Source organism: Solea senegalensis, linkage group LG16, assembly GCF_019176455.1.
Source record: "Solea senegalensis isolate Sse05_10M linkage group LG16, IFAPA_SoseM_1, whole genome shotgun sequence".
Classification (NCBI taxonomy): Eukaryota; Metazoa; Chordata; class Actinopteri; order Pleuronectiformes; family Soleidae; genus Solea; species Solea senegalensis.
In genome coordinates this window covers 15,661,660-15,686,535 of record NC_058036.1, presented here as the reverse complement: position 1 = coordinate 15,686,535, position 24,876 = coordinate 15,661,660, and the positions used below count along the sequence as shown (strand labels likewise).

The following is a 24,876-nucleotide window of genomic DNA, read 5'->3' as shown; positions in this document are numbered from 1 at the left end:
TAATTCTATAACACCCTCACTGTCGTTGCAAATTGCATTTTCCAGCGAGCTAGGGAGAAATATTCCAGACAGAAGCCGAACACACTCCCACTAAAATAAGAATGAACCTAATAATTGAAGTTGGGCTCTGGACACTCTCAATATCATCTTATGTGTGTGTGTGTGTGTGTGTGAGAGACACAAACCTGCTTGTATTCAGACTCGCGTCCCACCAGCACCTGCAGCACATAGCTCACAGGATCCCCTCTCATGGGTGGGATGGTCTCCCATGTGATCTCACACATGTTGCCCTCCAGCTGTTGCACTCTGGGAGCTATCAGTTAAAAAAAAAACCCACAAAGACAAAATCAAGGTGCCGCACAGAAATAGATACTAGATACATTTAACAAACGACAGAGTCACCATGTAACGCTAATGTCTGTCACCCTGTCAGGAGTTCATTCTTCTTCTTCTTAGCAGCAGCAGCAGCAGCAGCAGCAGCAGCAGCAGCAGCAGCAGCAGCAGCAGCGGCAGTGGGTACAGTTAGTCACGTTAATTGCTCTTTTTGTTTCAGGCTATTTAGAGAGTGTGGGCTCATCCTGGATGAAAGGATACATTATTCATACGGAATGATTTTGTTTTTCAGGTGTCAATAATTATTTAAAAAAAAAAACAATAATATACTTGGGGGTGGGGGTGGCGGGGTGATGCCAGAAATAACAACACAACAAGGATCCTATTACGAGTTTAAAAAGTAACTTTTATGATCAGGGTAACCATGGTGAGAAAGGACGTGTTGAGTGTTGGTCTCGGCGCCCTTGACTTTTTAAAGTGTTTATCTGTTTGTAGATACACCAGCGCTGTGCTCTGCACAGCGTTATGTTATTAGTATTATTATTATTATTACCCACGATGCCCTCTGGCTATATCACCAGAGCGAGGGAGAGTGGGGCGTCTGTAACTGGGGTTATTGTTGCCTCAGTTTCTAACAAAGACCACAAAATGGTGTTAATGCTAAAGTACACGCGTCACATCGCCAAGGAAACTAATGTAATCTCATGATATTTGGCCTATAAATTATGATTTAAGATTTTTTCAAAGCAGTTCTGGCGTTAAGATCGACTGTTGCACATTTAAATTGAACAAAAACAAACGTAACAAATCAACAATGACCTAAATGACTAGATTACATATGCTATGCATAACTGTGTATTTATCTTTTTATTCCAAAAATGCACAAATATGAATTGTGAGCAACACATTTCCCCTTTATACAAACAAAACAACACACACTAGACTTTTCCCTGGGTGAGTTTACCTTTGAGGGTCGGGGGAACAGACTTGGTGGTGCAGAAGGTGTGCGTGTCTGAGAACGGGCCGTCCCCAGCGTCACTGATGGCCTGTATTCTGAAACTGTAGCTGCTGGACTCGGTCAACCGCTGGACCTTGTAGGTGTGGCTGGGGCCGCGGTAGATCGTCACAAACCTGGAAGGGGGAAAACACAAAAGGGGGGAGGGGAAGGAGGGAAGGAAGGGAGGAGAGACGGTGAATCACAAACGTCAAGGGGAGACCTGGGCTGGACGTGGAGGCCAGAGGAGAAGATTGAGATGCTAGTGCTCGGCACGGCTCCGGTCATGGAGGAAGTACTGAAGAAATATTTTTTAACAAACTGATTCTAACGATTCAGTTACACTGAAAACAACTGCTTTACAAGTCACTAGTCACTCGTGTGTGTCACGGCAGTTTCATGCAGCCGTGCAGTGATGACTCCGCCCACGTTGAGGAGGTACTATTTTGTTACAGTGATTTGTAAACACCCCGGATAACCAATCACAGGCAATAGACACAAATCAGATGGACGCACTGATGGATTAAAGGAGAGAGGATAAGTTTGGTGAACGAGTGAGCCATTTGATGGAAAAAGATGAATTGTCTCTGTTATAGGTTTTTCAGCAAATAAAGCTAAAGGGAGATAGCAACCGGCGAGGAGACAGGAAAAAGAAGATATGCTGCAAGTGATGGAGGAGGACATGAAGAAAGAGAAGGAGGATGAAAAGAGAGGTGGCTGCTAATTACATGGGTGGAGACTATGATGGAGGGTGTGCTGCGAGAGGAACGTGACAGTGAGGGATACGAGATGAGAGAGGTCACTGTGTAGTAGAATGCTTTAATTCCAGATTAGCTCTTAATGTAGCGGCACCACGGAGACACGATGTGTTTCACGTGGGCGACGTGCGTTGTTGTTGTTGTTTTTTTCCCCTTTACCTCGCTGACAGATGTTACACTTACACTAAAAGTGCTGGTGACAGAAAATAGCAACTTCTTTATTTACAGAAGCAAATGCCACATTTTCCCATAATTAGGAGTCATAATATGTCCTCTGCACTAAAAGGCGGATTATTGAAGCAATTAAAACAACACATAATGACCACATTGCACTTAATGAGATGAACCGTGTCTGTTCCGATAACAGAGAAGCAATTAACCACAACAAAAAGCCCTTTGTTGTGATTATTAAAGTCTGCGTTTTCTGTACTTATTCATAGGAATGCAGTTATTGGGATTTTTTGTGTCCATTTTGCTGCAGTGACGTGTGACAACGTGTGTTTCCTCTGTATCGGTACCATTTGTAAAAAAAATGCAACAACAAGGCAAGCAATAAACTAAAGGAGATTATATTTCAGACTGATGTTATCAAAACATCTCTGTGGTAACGTGTGGCTTTCCCTGATGATTGCCACCGCCAGACTGCGGACACAATTCATGAAAGTCATGAATAATTAGCATAATGTTTTGCCCAACCTCTGTCTCATAGTAAACACGACCGCAGGACATGCAGAGGCGGAGCTCATTCTCCAAAGAAGAGGAAGAAATATGTGCACGAAATAACAATAACAATAATAATAATGATAAGTTCAGTGTTCAAGACGATAAAACTGGTTTCTTTTAGGAATCAGTACATTTTAAACATGAATTTGTATTATTGAATTACTGCCTGATACTGTATCAGTCTACCGCACCATAGACAGTGAAGGAGTAACAGCCTGCTCTCGAGGTGGCTGAATTATTCACTGGCTGACTGGAGTAGGAAACAGATGACTGTACATCTTTTTTCTTGCACGTCTTTACAGATGAATGCAGTGTCAGTGTTATTAATGAGAAATGTAATGTTGAAAAGGCTTTTGTTAAAAAAAGGCCACGTGACTTTGATCTCTCGCTACCCGCACCTGAGCAGTTAGTGCAGTTCGTCTGTGAATCCAAGTGAATGTTTTTGCCAAGATTTAAGAACATTTCTGAAAGCTTTCTTGAGATTGGGGCTGAACTATTTTGAGTGTTTTTTTAAGGAATACAAATAGATTTTTTTCTGGTTTCTTTCTCCCATATAACAAATAAATCTTTAAAACTGAATAGCTATACAGTTTTTGGACAAAACTGAGGACATCATCCTTCCTAGGTTTGAGAAACACTGACCGTTTTCTGACATTTTATGGGCCTACTTGAGATATTGTGTTTGCAAGAATGGTAAATAGTCTGTATTTATACAGCGCTTTTCTAGTCTTGATGAACTAAACTCACAGCTGCTTTACACGACAGTTTCTTGCCATTCACACGCTGCAGTTAGCAGCGGAGATGGGAACCGAACCCACGACCTTCGAGTCGAAAGTCGACCGAAGACGATCTTGACACGACCTTGACACGCCCTGGGCCACCACCTGCCGCGAGCGATGACTAAATGAACGAGTGGAAGGGAGCGCAGCTTCTGCTGGAGGGGTAAACAGTTGTGTGGCCTGGCTGAGCGATGGGTAGAGAATGTGAAGATGGAGGGTATGTAGTGAATCTAGGAAACGCTGAAGGACAAGACGATGAGATGGAAGATGGATGCAAGCCTGGACAGATGGAGCTGTGTGGATGAATGCTTTTTAAGAGTGACAGCGACTACACACAAGCTTTTCCCCGAGTGCATGTTCCTCCCGCTGCATCCGTCTTTAAAAAAAACAAAATCAATTTTTCCAGAAGGTTGAAGCCTTCTTCATGTTGCCATGGCGCCCTTTCACTCCCGATACCCGCGCCAGAAGGCAGTTTTGGGTATAACATGGTCTCGGAAATATCAAACAAACTTGGCCGTGGCTTTTTAAAAGGTGAGGGAAAACAAGTGGAAATGAAAAAAGAGCTGCAAGTGAGGGAGGACAGAGAGCCCTGGCAACCCATCTGCAGGCAGGGAGATAAGAGAAAGGAAATAAGCTACGAGAGAAAGAGGAATGAAGACGGGTGGAAAACAGGGATTCACTGCTGTGAAAACAGCTTTCTTTTTTCTTTTTTTTTTAAAATCATCACACGCACTGATATAAAGCAACCGCAGGGGCGTGGACAAGGGGAAAACAAAGAGGGTAAAAGATGATGTTGGAGGGAGGACACGTATGAAAGGTCGGACACATTTATCAGGAGGTCGTCGCGCAGTGAAGTCACCGCACTCTCAGAAAATTGAATATCAGCCAAGGACAGAGACAGACAGAGGCACAGACACTAAAGCTATTTTCAATATGGAAATAAAGACGGCGATGAAATGTATCGTCAAACCCCAGAATTTAATTCAACTACTGAAACCTGATATGCCTCTGTACCAAACTTAATATCATACATATTGAATAAGAAGAAAGCAGGATTAGTCTTAAGTTAAGAGTTTCCAATCCATCCGTCTGCTAACGAACCACCGCAGACACACGCGCAGCTAATGCACCCGCAAACACAAACATCAGGTCAGAGCCACCAGGAGCTGCACGTAATGAATCCTGGGAAACAATTAGTCTGCACCGGTCAGGAATGATTCACTCATTTAAAAGGGCGCTTATGTGACGGTTTCGTTTGAGGGAAGAAATGTTGGGAGAGGAAGAGGAGGATACAAGTTTAACCGCTATTTTTATCCGCTTTAATTATCCGACACATGGATTGTTTAATCCTCCGCGTGGGCAGAGCCTGTGGATCGATGGATCCTTTCTTCTTAGTTTGTTAACCCGGCGATCGATAAACACAAAAACATAATGCTTTTCACGAGGATAGAATACAAGAATAGAAAGTAATTACCATCGTTGAACAGTGGAAACCTCAATGAATCAAAAACATTCAACGACTTCCTTGGTAGAATTACTCAGCTACTTCACGGGGAACTTTGTTAAAATAAATATAAGTATTCCATTTTCTTCCTTGCTACATTTACGCCGTTTTTAGATGAAAACAGGAAAAAGATATAGTGCTGTAGGGGGACTGGAATGCGCAGAAATCCCTGAATAGACGGAGAGGAAAGCGAACATTAATTCTCTCCCCCGATAATAAAAGAAGCAAAGAAAAAAGTGGACGGACCCAAGTATGAATCACTAACCAACAAAAGACTACTCTGAACCATTCGGACCTGAGCTGCCTGAAAAATGCACATTAATCCCGGGCGGTAATCATCGACGTCAGCGCATTACTTTACGTTTCGCTAAATATAGGAGCGAAAAACATGTGATGCCGCGTTCGAGGTGTGCACTATACTCAGTGCTTTCAGCAAAGAAGACTTCGGTGAGACTCAGACTAACAAACGCATCCAGGCAAACCGCTGGCTTAATTAAAAAGGGTAGTTATAACTCGCTTAACGATGAAAGCTGTTTTTAATCGACTGGAGAGAGCGTGTCCGCGCTTATGTGTGTGTGTGTGTTACAGATCACGGCCCATTCCCAGTGTGCCAAGGTAGCAACGCATGAGAGAGAGAGAGAGAGAGAGAGAGAGAGAGAGAGAGAGAGAGAGAGAGAGAGAGAGAGAGAGCGACAGGAGGGAGAAAGTGAGACAACCTGACAGGTGTGTAGAAGCACTTCCTGTTCTTTCTTGAGCTAAAGTAAATAGAAATTGCCCCCAAACTTGTGTTCTCGCTAATTGTATTTAACTCTCCGTCTGGTGATGTTCTGACCCCTTGTCCCCCTTCCTCCCCACCACAACTGCTAATTCTCTCTCTTCCCATCTGGCTCCCTTGTCTGACCGTCCGGCTAAATGGACGGTTGATTGTTTGTAGGCCATATTCCAGCTGGCTCTATATGCCCACAACGTGACTACTCTCTGGTACATCTGGTTAATGCTCTCTCACACACACACACACACACACACACACACACACACACACACACACACACACACACACACACACACACACACACACCTCCTTCCTCTGCTGCTCATGTTCTCTCCTATTTGTGTGAGTGAGTCTGTAGCGTGTGTGTAATATTGACCTTTTTGTATTGACTGGCTGTAAGATAACAAGTCTGACTCTACACAGGACCTCACAGCGTCAATAAAATAGCTGACGTGTAATATATGAAATACCCACTCATCTATTCAGAAAAGTGCCTCCCCCTTTTTAAAAACACATTTATCTTGCGATTGGTTGGAGCCAATCTCCCAGCTAACGTTGTCCAGTGGAGATGTGAACAAACCTAAAGATTCTCATTGGACGTTTGACATTTTCCCTTTTTTAACACGCGCGTGTGGTCGAGACCCAGCGTCTCAGTTTACACCGCGAGGGGGAAAACAACAGTGGCTTGAGAAGGGTGTCGCGTTCGCGCCTCACCTGTGGTTCTTGTCCTCCATCTGTAGTGTGTAGACCATGTCGTCGGCGAGCAGGGCGCGCGTGTGGCTGGGGTTCTCGCCCCACTTCAGCTTCAGGCTCTGGGGGCCCGCCGCGGAGCATTCCAGAGGGGGCGGGGCCGGAGGGAGGGGCCGTGTCCTCGCCAGCAGTGGCGGACTTGTGGGACTGGAGCCGATGGAATTCAGCGCCTGAATCTGTACACTGCAAAGCCAGGAAGAAAGAGAAGCAGATTATTATTTGTTCAGCAGAGATTATGTTCATTTTACGGCACATGAAGGAGTGAGTAAATGCATGTACATCATTCTTCTGAGACCCATTCGTCTATTGTTATTTCTAGCCTTACTTCGGCTAATGGAGTCAGGATTGACTATAGATCCACTCTCCCATCCCTCATTTTTCATTACAAATCAATGTACTCTCCACTTCAGTGACTGCAGCTGGCCCAGCTTTTCTGTGTATATAAAGTAAAACACATGGAAATCCAAGTGTTTTCTTAGATTTACTATTTTGTGAAGCACTTTTACAAACACACACCTGCATGGATTGTTTACTGCACGTGCACAATTGGATCACCACCCCGCTGCCTGTCGTCTAGGTGTCCGCCTCACTCTCACACCCCCTTTTTCTGCCAGTAATTAATCAGCTGATCAGCATCCACGCGCGAGGCCCACGGCAGCGAGCGCGACCGCCATCTGATCTGACATTTAACTGGTGATTCTCTGTAACAGTAACCTTTTCCTATAATTCATTTGGCCCGAGAGAAGACAAGGGGAGAAAGGGCAGCGTTCGCCCAATTATTTGTCATTCATCCATGGGCCTAATGGAAAGTGTTGGAGGGGCCAATTCACGTGTAATCTGCAGCACACGAGACCCTAATCTTCACGGCTGTGAGTTCTTTTATTTTTTGTAATAATGACATTTCGTAATGCACACCTTAAAGGTTATAAAGCTCTCAGTAAAATGCAATTAGAGAATTGATCATCATCATATTTACCGTGGTCCTTCACAGAGCCATACACAGAAATAACATCAGGATTAATATTATTTGAAGTAGCACACATTCATACACGCGCGCACACACGGGGGCTTTGCCTCCGCGGCAGCAATTACGCAAGGGAGCAAAGCAACACTGGGACGAAAACAACCTCAGAATGAAAACAATGGCGTGTAAACACGGTGCCTCTTCACATGACACCCCCCCCACACACCTCACACACCCTCCCACTCTGTTTCCAAGAACTCATAACATGCAAACATTCAGGCACTGAATTACTCACGGAAACAAAAACAACTGAAGTGAGTCGGATCACAAAATGGGAGTCACATGTTTGGTGTAGTTGCTCGCACTCTCTGTGTGTGTGAGTGTGTGTGTGTGTGTGTGGGGGTTCTCCAGGTTCTCCAGTTTCCTCCCAACATGCAGATGTAGGGATCTAACCTCTAAATTGACCGTAGCTGGGAGTGTGAGAGTGGATGGTTGTGTGTCTCAGTAGTAGAAGATGGATGGAGTAGCGAGATAAAAATCAACATTACTGTGTTATATACATTATGAGATCATTAGTGATAATCTCAGACTCATGCGTCTGCATAATAAAACCATGCACATAATCTGTGGCAGTGGAGGAGACTAAAAGGCCCCAGCTTGGTTGGTTTTCTAAATACATTAAATGTTAAATATCGAGATTTTAGACATTTCCCTGGTAATTGTTGGAGATGAAGCCACGTTTTTAGGATTTTTAAGTCTTTTTAACTGAACTACAGTGCAGCAGTCGGATGTCTCGCTCCTGTAAATGCTGCTCTACGGTGAATGAGAAGCATTTTCGGTTGATTCACTGCAAGCGTGTTCTAGTGACAATTTAAAGCGACTTGTCTTCCCACCGTTGTGTCTATACCCATACAGATTAGTCACATGACAGTTGATTAGGCTCTTTCTTCATCTTTGTTTAGTACAAAAACCTGAGATTTACCGTTCTACGTACTCTCAGTTTTCAGTAGCAGCTGTTTGAACTCTAGAAAAACACAGCACACAAGCGGCAGGTGCAAACCTCTACATCGAGACAAGAGCATCCACTATTTGTACCCCATAATATGCAACCATCATTACAATCATGTCCTCAAGTCAACATCAGAATATGTTCCCGTACCTGTATTCGGTGTCCGGCTGCAGGCCTGTGACAAGGTGACTCGTCCCCGACTCCACAGTGATGGTTTGGTCGTCCACGGTGATGACGTAGGACGTGATCTCCGCCCCGTTGCTGTTTGGCTCGTCCCACTTCAGGAAGAGGCAGGTCGACGGGGAGTTACCCAACTCGGAGGAGGTCGGGAGGTCCAGGAGGAGGAGAGATGAGATCTGGTCCGGAGTTGTTGCTGGGGTCCGGAAACTCACCTGCTCGCTGTAGGGACCGGCGCCCGCCTGATTCACCGCCTGAGTGGGAGACAAGAGAGACAAGAGAATACAGAGACGGTGAAAACAAAGAAGGTAAAGGACAGAAGAGAAGTGGTCAATGTACAATTTTAGTCACTTTTGAAAGCTCAAAACTAAAACAAGACCAAAACCTAATGAAACAGATGGTTTTATTGTCATTTTTTAAGCATAAAAAGGAGCATGTTCAGTATTAATATATAAATGTACAAAAAAATCAATGATATAAACCATTTACAGTCCCCGCGTTGCTAGTACACGGCAGCCTTGACTTGACTACTTATAAGCAGTAAACTATCTACATACCTTTCAGGTCAGCGATAAAGAAATATATTTCGGGGGTTTTGTCTGATTTACGGTCACCTGTCGAATATATTGTGTGAGGATGTCGTGATTTACCTCGTCCTCTGGCACTTCAAAGAGTTCTCATAAAACAAACATGTGTATCTCAAACAATTAAGCATCACCTGAAGGTACAGAACATTAAGATGGGGGGGGTTGGGTCACGTCGAGTTCAACTGTTAGATAAAGCACACCGAGTGATCCAGCCGTCTTGCAGACGCACGCATGCACACACATAATCATTGATTAAAACATCAGCGTGACCTTGTTCTGCCTCTGGAAGTCCATAAAGATCCATGAAACATTTTAGTGAACTCATACTAGCCGAGTGTTCGTCAGGAAAGAAGACACGGAGCAAGAGCAGTACATTTATGGACCAGATCAGGAGTCCGGGCACAAACAGAATAAAAACAACCCTTTCCCTTTCGCCGGCCTCCGTCTGTCGGTGTTGCGCTACTGACTCTTAATGCCTCCATTGGCTGATATTTGTATGTAAATGCTTTCATTCTGACGTGATGAAGTGCCCGTGTCGTACTTGTCATTCTGGACAGCGCAGCCCCTCGCAGTCTGTGTCTGCATAAATGATTCACGCGTATTCCCCTCTCTTCTCAGTGTGCGTGGTTGCACTGTTACCTGTAGCCTGCAGCAGTAATCTGTGGCAGGCGTGAGGTCTGACAGTTCACACAGGGTGGCAGAGCCGGAGTAGATGAGCTCCATGGGTTCCTCTTCCCTTGCCCACTCCAAGCGATATTCAGAGATGTCCGTACCCGAACCCTCGGGACTCTGTGCAACACACAGGGAGAGAGAAATCAATGAGAACTTGGACTTAAATAAAAATGGAATGAATGGACTCAAAAGGCTCTCAAAATGAGGGCAGAAGACTTCTTAAAAAGACTTTGTTTCAAGCTGGAACAGGTATTTAGGTCAGTAGAAACAAAAAAAACAGGGAGTCTAAACATAATATAGACAGCTTTAAATCTCTTTCTGTCTTGTCTCTGTTTTCTTTGCCCATATTAAGCATTTTTCTGCGTTTGTCTCACCTCCCAGTTCAGCGTTATACAAGTGTTGTTGGTGAGAGTGATGAGGGGCGCCCCACACTGGCCAGGAGGACCCGCTGCAGTTGTCACCTCTGTCGGGTCAGAGTACGCTCCCAACTAAAAGAGACAAACACAAACACAGACACAGACGCACACGTGTGGACGTTAACACGTGAGTCACAAGTGTTGTTTTCAGAGCTGTTATTTTCAGCGCGCGCCCTCCATGCTTCCTATTGTGAGCAGCGTGTTTGTGCTGATGAGTCGGCGCGAGCGTCGGTTGATTTTTTTGTCTGGGAGAATAATCAAACCAATCAGGGTTTTAGCTCCAGTCTGTGAAACACTGTGAGAGTGTCTGGGACACTAATTGCTCCTGGCCCCTGTTTACCCCGGGGTGTTCGTGCCTGACACGACCACGGACCATATATAAAAAAAGGGGCACAGCGCAGTCTTGTGGTTGGCACCGTGCACTACAGTTCACAGGCGTCTACTGGATGTTGCCAGCTGTCAATCAAACGGCGCCCACTCATATCTTAATTTCCTCTAAATGGAAACGTAATTTATTACTCAATTAGAAGGACTCGATGAACCAATGAATCGTTATTAAATGTGAGCTTTCTCCTGGTGTTTTTATTCCATCCTTCTCTAAAGAGCACTGTATGAACACTGCTAGTTAAATTGTGAGTAAAGTAAGAATGAATACATTTGTAAATAAGGTAATGAAAACCACTACGTTTGTGGATTATTGGGGATCAGCGTTCAAAACAAGTTGCTATTGCAACCAGCAGAGTAGCCCCCTTCCATCCCATTTTCTGGGCTTCTCCTTGGCTTAGGTGCTCCATATTTGCACACTCTCCTTCACAAAAAGCCACTATTTTCTTTGTTCTAATGAAGTTTCCATCTTTCTGTTCCACGTGTTTGAACAGAATCGGGGGAAAAGAGCGCTTCGAAACCAGTAAAAGTGCCTGTGAACCTCAACTCCTGCACTTTAAATGCCACGCTAACATTGTACACCGTTACATTACTTTTAGTTTTTGTCTAATCTGATATTTATTGTGACCTGTGCTGCTGACCTCTTGGCCAGGTCACCCATGGAAAAGAAAATTTCAATCTCAACTCACGGGTTTTTACCTGGTTAAATAAAGGTCAAATCAAATAAAATCGTCCGTGAGATGCGTGCAGATTTCTCACCCCAGCCTCGTTGGCAGCCCGCAGTCGGAAGCTGTACGTGGCACCGGGCAACAGACTGCCAACAGTGCACTGCAACTCCGTCCCGTGGTACACCTCTGATGGCGTGGCGTCTCCCTCGCTCATCTCCAGACTGAACGCGCACTCCTCGGACACTCCCTCAGAGACGGGCGAGTCTAAGAATGCAGAGGTGAGAGGAGTTTAAGGTCTCTCACAGGACCAACATACACAGATTTACCAACAACTGACTTTCACATTCACATCTACGGTCAATTTCCAGTGTCCAATTAACCTAATCTGCATTTTTTAAACCCACACACACCCACATTGGTTTTCAGATTTTTCAGCTTCTTAAATGTGAATATTTTTCAACTTCTTTGCTCCATGTAACAAATAAATCATTAAAACCTTGTGGACAAAACAATTCGTTTGACAATATCATCATTTGTAATCTGTACGACATTATGTGTATGTATACAATTCCCCAACAAATGATTCTGTTTTCACAGTGAGCTTGAATTCAGACTAGTAAAATGGATCACTTCACTTGGTCCAATGGATAATTTGTGCTGAATTTGACAAAAAGATAAAAAAGATATTGTATTTTACAGAAGTTCCTTTTGTCTCAGTTCATCGGGTCCATTTTTAAATCATTTCCAGGTGATTCTCTCTCCCACCATTTAAGGTACAGTAATAAATGAAGTGCAGCTAATAAATAATGGAGACACGGAGGGGAAAGCCCTCTAATAGTTTTTGTCTGACCTTCAGCTCGGGGCCAGTAATTGTAGCAGCGCTGGCTGCAAGTGAACTGATTAGGCCTGTGGCCTGCTGCATTAGAGCAAGAACTTGTGCCTGCCAACGAAAAACAGCACTAATCTGCAATAATGGTGTGGAATTAGGGGAGTTAAGTCAGATATGAGACGAGGTAAGGTATTTAATGGCCTAAATGAAGGCTCAATTAGGCAGAAATGTGTTTGACTGATGTTACATTAGAGCTCGCCAGGAAACATATTAAACTGCCAGAGGGTGCTCGGGTTGAATTGTGTTAAAGTAAAAAAAATAAACATAAAGCTAACCACAGTGTATGTGTACGTCTGCACTCACCCCATTCTAGCTGTACTTCCTTGTGTTTGGCTTTACCCACAATCCTTGGTGGCTGGCAGGGCCCTGGCGGGACACTTAATGTACGAACCGGAACACTTCCAGTGCACTTTGGGAACAGAGACACACAGAAGAGAATTAAAACAGAAGAGACACGCCACAGTAATTGTGGAATCTTTTCATTAGCGACAGGTGAAAATGCCAATTAAGACGCGAGAGTGTTTGTGTAAGCGCCAGCCTAATGCGTCACCGTTAATTCACTTCTTATCCTGAAACACTTAGCGGGAAAATTTATAGGTCAGCGGCATAAAGATGCGCGTCTCTGTGTGTGGCCTTACCGAGCTGTGGCCCCCTGTGGTGATGCTGCACACGCGTAGGCGGTAGAAGGTCCCAGGTGTCAGGCGCTCGCACATGCACTCTGTCGCTGGACCACTGTACGCTACCTCCCACTGGCTCGCTGCACAAACAAGTAAATACGTAACAAAAGCATGAGTACACATGGCAAACACAAGCCATAGTGTATAGCCTATATTGCTGCTACTCTGGCATGTTGACTGAATGTGTGTGGCTGTGAAAGAGCAACACAGGTTCACCTGTGCTCCTTGTCATTCACCTATCCTCCTCATTCACCTGTCCTCCTCCTCATTCACTTGTCCTCATCATCATTCACCTGTCCTCCTCATCATTCATTCACCTGTCCTCATCATTCACCTGTCCTCATCATTCACCCTTCATCATCACCTGTCCTCATTCACCTGCTGTCCTCATTCACCTGTCCTCATCATTCACCCATCCTCCCTCATTCATTCACCTGTCCTCCTCATCATTCACCCGTCTTCATCATTCACCTGTCCTCCTCATCATTCACCTGTCCTCCTCATCATTCACCTGCTCTGATCATTCACCCGTCCTCATCATTCACCTGTCCTCATCAACTGTCCTCATCATTCATCCTCCTCATCATTCATTCACCTGTCATAATCATTCACCTGTCCTCATCATTCACCCATCTTCAACATTCACCTGTCCTCCTCATCATTCACCCGTTTTCATCATTCACCTGTCCTCATCATTCACCTGTCCAACGTTTTTTTAACACAATAACGGATGTGACTAAAACGAAAAGTACAAGTACACAAAAAAATCTACTCTATCACAGTAACATGAGTAAATATACTGTAATTCATTACTTTCCACCTCTGCAGGTCTTTTTAAACAAAAATGCGGTATTGTGGATGAAGCCTCTGGGAAAAGTCATCCAGAGCGACAACCATGCACACACACAGAATAAAAAAAAAATCACGAATCACAGAATCCATGATGAGATGAGATGAGTCAGGGTCATTGTGTGCGGTTAACCCTGCACCCACCAGTAGAACTTTAGAGTGCAGAGAAGGTAAAAGGGTGCAGAGCAGCAGTAGGAGGCAAGATAGAGACAAACACACCGATGATAGAGGAGAGGCTAATTATGTTTGACTAAAATGTGCTTGTTAGTCCTCCTCCTGCCACTCAATTTGCTGGGCAATAATAAAAAATTCGCCAGACAAGTGGCTTTGGCAAAAACATTATAGCACAAGAATGAAGAAGATTTTTGACCTTTTGGATACAAAATGTCATCACTTCATGCTTTTAACTTTTTTTACATATTCGCTTGAAAAAAATGTTCATAATAAGGGCAGTAAATCGTCAGTAATGGCCATGCAAGGGACGCTGACCTTTGACAGGCAAAATGAGTGTGTATGCTAAATGTGAAGCTGTCCTGAAAGAATTTAATCATTCTAAATATTCAATGATCTCTACCGCATACCATTAAAGGGATGCATGGGGAGCTAGAGCCAGTAGAAGGTAAAATTCGGGGCCAGGGTTCAGTTAACCAAAATCTAATCTACATGTCTTGGACTAACCCCAAATAAAAAGACAGAAAACGTCCACTCAAACACTCAGGGACCACGAGTCATTCACTGAAAGAGCTTTTGAGCCTGTTAAAGACATTATCATATAAAATACATAAACAGATTGCAACTCGTTCTCACGTCCTTTGTCTTTCTGCTGTATATGAACAGAACAAACCATGGTAGTGTGGGTCTGAGGACGTCCAAGCAAAGCTGTGTGCTGGGAGTGATTTAATTTTGAAAGGATGTGATTCTTCTTAATGGAGTAAGTGAGGGGAAATGGACAATAACTGAGAGAACAATAACGAGGGAGAGAATACAGAAGGTGCTTTGCTATACAAAAACAAACAAACCTGAAATACTTTGAATGTGTGGCACACAAAAAAAATGAAAATCGTACCTTCAGTGCAGCCCTCTGAGATCTCCAACAGGTACGTGAGAGTCTCTGAGCCGCCGTTGTCCTGTGGAGGATCTGTCGGAGCAATCGATAGGTTTATTTTAGTTTGGGAGATAGATCACATTATCTATATATTCTTTATGAATGAAGAATCTGTATTATATATATATAAGAGCTGACTAAATCTATCAAAACGAAATATAATTCATGTACGTACGGGATAGTGCATTCGTAAATCATTAGCAAAGCCATCAATCCCGAACACACGTCACATTATTTCACAATAAAAGTGCCGAGGGCACAACTATTGATGCGTTAAACATTCTTGGCTGTTATCAGCAATGTTGTCATAAAGCAAGACTAAACCGCAGAATTAGAGGTGTGTTGTTTAGCAAACTCGGGTTTTATAGTGTCATCGCAGCACTGATTAAAAGCTGCAGCTCAGGCGGACGCCGCCGCCGCCGCCGCCTCACTTTGACAATCACACCTCAGAGGCAGCAGTTTGTCAAAGATTTCGCCATCTTTCATTATAAACATTTCCTCTGGTAAACGCTCGGCTGAATTATTTGATCAGTTGATTTTTTTTTACTCTGCTGAAAATGTAGGTCAGAGAGTAACATCATCCACATTGTACACCGATCCTAAAACCAGAACATCTTTAACTTGTGGTTTTCAACACAACCTCACTGAAAAAGCCAGTGTGTGGTGATTACGGTAAAGTGACTCGCTCTGTTGCAGGAAGCCAGCAAATCAGCGTCTTTGTCACCAGACAGGAGAGAGTTGTAAAAAATGGGTCTCTTTTTGGACCTTGAGACAAAGGCTCAAGCAAATGTTATTTTAAATATGTTTTATACTGTTCAAATTTCAAATTTAACAGGCAAAATCTGGTGTTTTTTCCGTTTCAAATTGTTAACACACCATTTTAACATGCAGTAAATTGTAAATAACTGGTTCAAAGTTCAAAGTTATTCTGGAGGCTTAGGTGTTAAAGGAATAATTCCCCTATTTGCATTTAGCTTTGTATTATTGGAATAGGGGTATTATTTTTGAAAAATTGTACTTCCCAACCTCAGTTTCCCCTGAGTTGAGAAATATTTTGGTCCTGTTAGCGTAACTGTTAGCGTAACTGTTAGCAAAGATGGCGGAAGAAGAATTCGTTTAAGAATAATGGCTAAATCTGTAAGAATGAGCCCTAATTTAAAGAACATGAAAGGTGTGTACAGTGTCTCCATTTACCCCATCTGACAGTAAATCCGTAGGGCGTCGCTGCAGTGACACAGGGTGTAGACGGAGGTCCTGGTTTGTCAGGATTGGTGGTGCACACCAGCACTTCGCTGGGACTGCTCTTCCCCTCCATGTTTGACGCTATGAGCTGCACAGAGGGAAATGGAACGGTGTCAAATAAACCGGAAGGAGAGAAAGACGTGGACAGCCTAAAAAGACTCAGAGTGAGCTTCCTCGGTGAAAACCTAGAAACCTCTTACAGAGCGAATTAATTGTCCTGCCTAATGGAGCCATTACTCTCTTCTCCTCCACCTGTGGCTCTCCGGGCACTTCCACCTTCCATTTATTCCATCAGTTTCGTCATCCAACGGAGAAAAAGAAAACATGCTTTCTTTTCAAATGTCCACAGTGGACATGTGTTACAAAGAACGCAATGAGTTAAGCTTTTGTGATTAACACACATTCAAAAACTCACACATGTCTCCCATCAGTACATTTTGTCTCACAATGTCCTCTCATTATGAGGAGCTGTCACAGCTCTCAGAAGAAGCAAAGCGGGATTATCCCCTCTGTAAGTGGCTTGGTGAATTGCCTGCTCTTTAAAATTGTGGCCAATTCTCTGCTGGTAAAATCCAGTATTCCTCTCTAGTTTGTAACGTTAGAGCCACCTGGAAGGAGTTGGTATCCTTGGAGACGCCTCACGGACTAGAAACTGATGAAGCGAGAACATTTGAGGAGAAGCAATCATAATTCTCCTCCAAAACTACACCAGATGTCAAACGAAACTTAATGTAAACCCGCTAAGTCTCGCTAAATTAATTAGGATACCACACACAAAGTATATTCTTTTGGCAGTTTGCCTTTATATAATAGTAGCGATCACTGCTGAGACCTACAATAACCCCTCCCCCTGTCCCTGACATGCAACTGTCACCATGGTTACTGCTTATTCTTCCTGTTTACAGACACAGCTGACCCTAAATTAGGAGCGTTGATAATTATTGAAATACTTTTTTTATGTTTCTATAATATGTATGTAGATATTTTTAATGCTAAAATATAACTTTTATTGTTATCCATGAATTTTCAAATGTACTGCTTTAAAAAAAATTATGCTACAGATGCACTAGCTTGATAAAACCCGACCAAAATCTAATTTTAAATGCAAAATAGAGCATACTAAGTGGTCTGTAAAGTAGGAGTGGGAAGAGAGTTGTATTAATCTCATTTTCGGTCAAAATCAAAAGGACGTAAACCTAAAAAAACAAACTAAAACAATACACAGCTCTATCATAATAATTAATACCCTTTGGATACAAGGACAATTTAACACAAAAACGCTAATTTAACTGACAACCTGACATTACTTACCCTGAATTTATACTGTGTGCTCCTCTTCAGGCCTTGTACAGTACAAGTCAAGTTTTCTCCAGTGTACTTTGGATGAAAGTCTGCTCCCTGTGAGACAAACACTGTCAGTTATCTGTGTTGCACCACAATGCTGCTTTCATCACCATCACTTTGTCAACATGGATGAAATAAACGCTGATGTTGTGTACGTGTAAGATTTGTTTTTGCAGTGAGTGCATTATGTGGGCAATTTTGAAATGTTTTGTCATAATCCAGTTTTCAAAAGTGCGTCATTAAACTACATTATTCTCTTTCTACTAGTCCTGGGGGATTTGACAGACTGACAGCACGGAGCTCCAAGACGTAATAAAAACAGGAGAAAAAAACAAATTAAGGTTTCATGTTTACTCTGATGGACGACAGAGTTCCTGCTCACTTTTACAATCAATGAGTGCGGTTTTTAGTGTGTGACGGTAAACAAGCTCTACACTTTCAGCAACACTTTACACTACAGGACAATGACATGTTGTGTTCCTAATGGGTTGGTAATAACAATGGGAAATGTGTGTGAGACATAAAGGAGGATGAAAAATTTCAATGGGGGTAACTGATCATTTACAAGCTGTTATCAAAAATAACTATTACCATTGTACGGAAGAGTATTAGGGCTACATGTAAAAAAAAAACCAGCATGAATTATGAGATTTAAATCAGAACTCAGAGATTAAAGACAGAATTTTGAGAAAGAAAAGTCAGAATTCTGACTTTAATCTCAGTACGGAAGAGTATTAAGGCCATAGATCAAGTCAGAATTATGGTGGTTGTGTGTGTGTGGTACTAACGCTGTTGTCCTCCTGGATCTCAAGAATGTATTTGAGCTGCTCCTCACTGGGACTCCCCTCAGGTCGCCCCCACTCCAAGGTCACCCAGGAAACCCCAGCCCTGACCAGCCGTGGTGCCAGGGGCAGAGCAGGCAGGGTACCCATGGTGTAAAACACCACCTCTGTGCTGAAGCCACTGCATGACACATAACCAAAAAAACCAAAAACATATTTTACATTTTGTTTGATTCAAAATGCTGATGTTTTTATTTGAAATGTGGAATGTTGAGGACAGCAGTGGCAGAGACATAAAGGAGAGCAATGAGAGGAGGAAGACATACGGATGCACGCCAGTATACATGTCAGAAACCAGACACACAATTTGGGAGGGGGTTGATTTGTGAGTCACAGGCAGACAAATGACTTAAAAACACAAGCACCTTCAGAGGTTTGAGATGCTGTAAATCTTTTTAAGCGTGAAGAAAAAAGTAATCGAAATCCTGTGCGTAAGCGTATGTTTGTCCATGGCTTTAACTGGGAGTTCATATCACCTCCACCTAACTCCAGATTCCCTCTATCACCACCTCCAATTTCCCCTATCATGGTGAGATCCACCCCGCTATTATGACCAGATGAAAGAACAAGGGAGGGAGATGGAGAGTAATGCTATATTGTGGGTGACATTTACACATATTATTAAAAAAATATAGCTGAACACCCAACAGGTGTTTTTCAATAAAAAAAACCAAACCATTCTCCTACTGTAAGTGAACAAGGACATAGGAGGGAATCTGTGTTTGTTGACTCATAAAGACAACATACTAGGGATGTCGAATATATATATATATATATATGCCCATCCACGTGTGAAAAACAAAATGCTTTGATCGCATATGACCCCTCGCATAACAATAAAGTTTTCTGAATCACAACAATCTCACGCTCAGTTAGACGGCGACGGCGATAAAACACCCACGAAGGTCACCCTTCCTGACCGGCTAAAAAAGCCATGAGTGGAAAGTTTTTGGCTTTCTGTCAACAAACTGAAAAATGTAATTAAATAAAGCTATCACTCGACAACAAGCAACATTATGGGACACCTGCCAACGCCGCAGCCTGGCAAACTAGCGGAGTTTAAAGGAAGACTTCACGATTAGCATTTAGCTTTGTATTACTAGAATAGGGCTAGCATTTTTGAAAAATTGTGCTTCCCAACCTCAATTTCCCCTGAGTTGAGAAATATCTTCATTATTTTCTTTGTTACATGCCCACCAGTGACACTTGGTCCTGTTAGCGTAACTGTTAGCAAAGATGGTGGACAGTCACATTTCTTTAGCAGAAATTTAGCAGTAGAGGAAACCAGGTGAATGTACAGTGAATTTGGTCAATATCGCTCCTTGCAATAAAGAGTTATAGGGTGGACACTGTTTATATTTTGGGAATGAGGTCCCGTCCCCCTACGAGTGGCTCTAAAAAGTGCGGAATTAACGTTGCAGTTTCAAGGCTCGGACCACAAGAATGAAGATATTTCTCGACTCAGGGTTGGGAAGGCTGGGAAGCACAATTTTTCAAAAATACTACCCCTATTCTAGTGATACAAAGCTAAATGCTAATCGGTGAAGTTCGCCGATTAGCATTTGTCAGTTTACAGCTGCTTGTCAGAATGCTATTAAGGACAAACGATGAACATCTCCCAGGGGTCCGGTTTCATAGACTTCATCCAAGAGCTTGAGCCAAGGTGCACGGTTCTTAGCCGCACGACCATCGGCGACAGAGTTGCCACGGAGGCATACGCGACGATCACCGCACATGTCATAGACATAGATATAATTTGCTAATTATATTAACGCCGTCGAGAGGCCCCTGCAGGTCGCCAGTGTCCCATGCATGGCCCAGTGGACAGAACATATAACAACCACATGATATTAAGTTCAAATGTTTTCAAATTGGAATGTAATTCGAATATTAAAAATGGGATGGAAAAAGAAATGGAATTCGAGAGGAAAATTGACATACCTTGTGCCAATGTCGTTGTGTGCAGCCACTCTGAACGTGTAGCCACAGGCAGGAAAGAGTCGTGTCAGCTTACAGTGTCTCTGGCTCCCAAAGTAACAATCTCTGAAAACACTGTTCTTCTTTCCCTGCGCAGGACGGGAGAACATGGTGTGTGAGATTAATTGCAGTGAGAGATGAAAGAAAAACAAATGTAAGGGTGAAAGAGTATTCCGGTAAATGTGAGCATGAGAGAAGATTGAAAATATAATTTACAGAAGCTCAATATTGATGTCGGCATGAGTGCTATTAAAAAACAAAACAAAACAAAAACCCTGACGGATGTTCATGACATCAAGAGGGAGACTTACCTCATCCCACTCAAGCAGGTAGTTTGTGATTTTGGATCCATTGTCGCCAGGAGGCTGTGAATGACAGGGAAATGCACCGCACAAAGGAAAGAGACAAGAGAGAGAGGAGGAGGAGGAGAGATTAGCCAAGGATAAAAGACAGTGAGACAGACAAAATACCTGCCGTGTTTTTGTGATTGACCTAATATCCTGTCTGGGTGACTGATAAAAGTTGCTGGCGTGGAAAAGAGAGGGCACCGACGGCAAGAATGTCCGTCTATTAGAAGCTGCTGGATTATTTGAGTCAAAGTAGCAGACGAAGTAGTGTACACAGTGTAAACCTTAAATGATAAAATCATTACACTTCATTTTGTGTACAATCACCCGTTAGTATGAATTGTTGTTTTTCATTACTCCAGAATTAGCCCTGCCATTTTGGACCGCCACGTTTTTACAGTAGCCCACAATGGACAAACTCACCATTTTTGAGTGTAATGCTAACTGAAGGCTACATCAGTTCTCAAACTCACTTGAGGTGAGGGCTATTTGCCAGCAACACGGAACTTCACTGAGAAATTTTGCTATATTTCACACAAATATCAACATTAATGTGGACAAGGTGGAAATAGTTTCTTTTTCACCTGTAGAAATAAAGTGTCAGACTTTGTGGATGCAGGCAAATTGGACGATACATTAAAAAAAAAATACTGTTAGGGTAGTAGAAGTGTAAATGTGTCATCCAAAAATGAAATCATTATAATGGAAGTGCTTTCTCAGCAGCCTTCAGGATGAAGCACAGGTGCCCGTACCTTCCACTGTAAGGTGAGGGTGCTCTTGGTGCGGTGGGAGAGTTTCGGGGCTAACGGGACGTCAGGAACGCTGCAGTGTGTGGTGAACGAGCCGGCCTCTGAACATGAGCCTCGCACCGAGTTGTACATGGCTGAGACCCTGAGGAGAACACACACACACACAGAAATTGCATTAAAAATGACAACAAAGGGAGAGCAGAAAGTGTACAGACGGCGTATGATCCTGCAAGTCCTTACCGTACGTGGTAGTCTGTTGTCGGCCTTAGGTCTTTGAGATGGTACTCCAGTTCTTCGCCACTAAATCACACACACACATACACACACACAAGAGTCACAAGTGTTCACCGGACATACACTGTATGCTGTCTTTTAAGAGCGATTTCCCCCCACCTGTATATGAGGCGATACTTTCCATCTCGTCCCTTATCGGAGAGGGAGACCTCGTAGGAGCAGGACACGGGCATCCCGTTAGTATGCCTGTGCACCAGCCCTGCCGGGGGGGCCCAGGAGAGCCGCGCAGCCCGCGCCTGCACATTGGACACCTGTGAGACACATAAATATAAGTTCATATGCCTCTCCTCTGTCGTCCCCCATTTTTTCCTTTCACCGCAACCTGTCGAGGCACATGGCCGCACATCTTTGAGTCTGGTTCTGTACATATATTATACATAAACTATGAGCTCAAAATATAATAGTATAAAATTAAAGGATCCCTTTCTGTCAAGAGAACAATCCTTTCCTGAGTTAGAAAATATTATATCTGATGGAGGAATTTATAACAAACAACTACTAATGTGTGAGGTTCATTTCGACGTGAAGTTATCATAATTATTATGTAACTGAATTGTAGTGTAAATGCTGATAATTTAATGCCAGATTTGGCTGGCATTAAAATCTGGCTTACAAAGAAAGAAAGAAAACATGAACCTCCATGTTATTTAAATGCGTGTCCGTCTGTGTGTCTGCCTGCAAGTATGCACATGTTTACGCGACTTTCAGCTGCAACGCACGGCGGTGGAGCCAATTTAGCGGTGATTTAGCACAGTCTGCTGCAATTCTGCAATTTCCAAACTCCAGATTCCCCTGAATAGGCGACAAATGTGCCTCGAGGGCAGCGCAAACCACAAACCATGCCCAGACTGTCTTTGAGGAAGAGCAGCAGACAGACAGAAAGACAGGAAGCCATGATGAGACATTTCATCTCATCCAGGATTGTGATGATTAGGTTTTTTCAATCACTGTGTCAATATAATTGCGAACATCTGCGTCTTCAAAAACATTCAGCATTTTTTAACAGCAGTTGTGTCCATCACTTTGCTTGTGGACACAAAGATGAATGATGTGCAAAGACGGAGAGAAACGATGAAGTTTTAAAAAACGCTGAAGGATGAAATGCACCATTAACATTTGTCACCTTGTCTGCTGACCCTGACAGAGAGTCTGTTTATTACCAACGTTAAGATTTCTCTGACAAGACCGGCCCATATATGCCACCGAATAAAGAGGTATTCGACATCGAGTGTGGTCTGATTGATGTCACATTGAGTCCTTGTCCTCTCTATTCCACACTTTTGCAAGAAAATAACTGAATAACTGTCTGATTGTGCCTTTCACTTAATCTCTGCCTCAGTCGTTTATCAAGGGCTGCTTTTGTGAACACAAACAAAGTCAGACCAATCACAGTAGGATTTGTGTGGAATATTAAACAAAGGCAGCACTCGCGATGACACCCAGTCTTAACTGAGTTAGAAGAGAAACCAGACATTTTCATTTTTAGTTTCATTTTGCAACTAGTGGAGTCGCCCTCTGGCGGCTAGTTGCTACTTCCGTCTTACGTCCCCGGGCTTCACTTTTCAAAGGCTACATCCTATTTAATATTCAGTCTGTGGTTAGTTTGTCTTTACACTTTATTAATTGTGTCGTGCGTTTCCTTTAACCTGCCCAGCACAGCTAACGGTGACATTAACACAAAATAATGACTCGGGCTCGAAGGTTAATATCCTTTTCGAGGAACAGCTTTTAATTCCGGCGTAATTTGAAAGAGGACGTCTTCCTTCATTAAGCGGCTCTGCATGGGAATAGAAACGTTAGCGCCGTCTAACAAAGCGCCTTGAACGGAAGAAAGAGACTATATCTCCTATAGTCTCCCATCGCTCCTCATACAGCTGAAGCAGACGCACAGTATTGACGTGAGAACAAGGTAACGTTGTGAACATTGTTAAAATGAACAATTCTCTCATATGGGCTCTGCCTCTGCAACACCTGCTGCCACGTCTGTCCGGCAGTTCTGCTGCACACAGCCCACACCACCACCACGGCGTCTGATATAAATACATTATAGTATGATCAGAGGAGAGTTGAAATGAAGTATAATGACGGTGAGAAACATCTTTAAATTGCCATATCCCCCCTTAATCTTCTTCTTTTTCCCCTCCCAGTATCAGCCATAATAAAATGGATTAACTGCCGAATCAGTGTTAAGGTCATCTGAGGTAAATCACCATGTACTAATGCACTAATGATGCCTCCCTGTCTTCTTCTTCTCCACTTCCTCTCATCACTGTGCCCTCGATCAGAGAAATCAATTGATCAGACATCTTAAATCACTGGCGAGAGCATTTCCTTTGTGATTAAACTCCTGAGGGAGGGAGGGATTAGCACCAGTTACACCACAGTGTTTTTTCATGATGGCAAGAGAGCAGATCCTGCCTTGGATGAGCAGATGCTGCCCTCGTGTGGCCAGCAGAGAGCACAGCTTATTTAATCAAAGTGAGAAGAACGTGTGTGTGCATGTGTTTGAGTCTGCTTTTTATGTTAATGACAAAGACGGGATGGAAATAAGGGGAAAGAAATAAAAGCTCTAGCCAGCTATGACTACACCAGTGTGTGTGTGTGTGTGTGTGTGTGTGTGTGTGTGTGTGTGTGTGTGTGTGTGTGTGCCGTTGTGGGAGGAAATGCCAACCTGTGGTTTGTCGATTGTAGACAGCATATCTTGGACACGCTTCCCCTCTGAATCATGATCTGAGGAGATAGAAACAAAAGGAAGACAAGGTGATTATCAAACATTAATTACAAGAGGCACGTCTAGTGTTACAAAGAAAAAAGACAGACACTGTGTGTGTGTGTTTGTGTGTGAGACAGATGGAAATCACAAGGGCTTTTCTGTCACAGGTCAGCTCATACCTGCTGTCTGTGCGCATATTTCTAACATGTCTGAATTTGATTCTGCCTGTAGCCTGTTTTTTCCTTTGAACAATAAAAGGGGAAAAATTCATCATCGCAGGGTTTCAAAACAGATGCACATTAACAATTTTTTGGCGGCGCTGCAACAAAAACAGCAGCTGATTGACGAGGAGAGGTTT

At 43.2% G+C, this 24,876-nt stretch overlaps 1 protein-coding gene across 4 annotated transcripts in view; it reads right to left on the bottom strand.

Annotated features, from left to right (window-relative positions):
* Window positions 1-24,876, bottom strand: part of fndc3ba (fibronectin type III domain containing 3Ba) — an 84,774-nt gene that overhangs the window by 2,128 nt on the left and 57,770 nt on the right. For all 4 annotated transcript variants that reach the window (XM_044047598.1, XM_044047600.1, XM_044047601.1 and 1 more), the window contains exons 8-26: window positions 24,477-24,535; window positions 21,905-22,056; window positions 21,752-21,811; window positions 21,515-21,653; window positions 20,727-20,780; window positions 20,380-20,504; window positions 18,385-18,559; window positions 17,564-17,650; window positions 16,205-16,340; window positions 14,972-15,043; window positions 13,018-13,136; window positions 12,683-12,788; window positions 11,582-11,754; window positions 10,397-10,510; window positions 9,990-10,139; window positions 8,737-9,017; window positions 6,578-6,796; window positions 1,298-1,464; window positions 186-313 (exon numbers count right to left, since the gene is read on the bottom strand). In XM_044047598.1, the coding sequence (XP_043903533.1) occupies window positions 186-313; window positions 1,298-1,464; window positions 6,578-6,796; window positions 8,737-9,017; window positions 9,990-10,139; window positions 10,397-10,510; window positions 11,582-11,754; window positions 12,683-12,788; window positions 13,018-13,136; window positions 14,972-15,043; window positions 16,205-16,340; window positions 17,564-17,650; window positions 18,385-18,559; window positions 20,380-20,504; window positions 20,727-20,780; window positions 21,515-21,653; window positions 21,752-21,811; window positions 21,905-22,056; window positions 24,477-24,535 (2,516 nt within the window). The remainder of the gene's footprint in view (window positions 1-185; window positions 314-1,297; window positions 1,465-6,577; window positions 6,797-8,736; window positions 9,018-9,989; window positions 10,140-10,396; window positions 10,511-11,581; window positions 11,755-12,682; window positions 12,789-13,017; window positions 13,137-14,971; window positions 15,044-16,204; window positions 16,341-17,563; window positions 17,651-18,384; window positions 18,560-20,379; window positions 20,505-20,726; window positions 20,781-21,514; window positions 21,654-21,751; window positions 21,812-21,904; window positions 22,057-24,476; window positions 24,536-24,876) is intronic.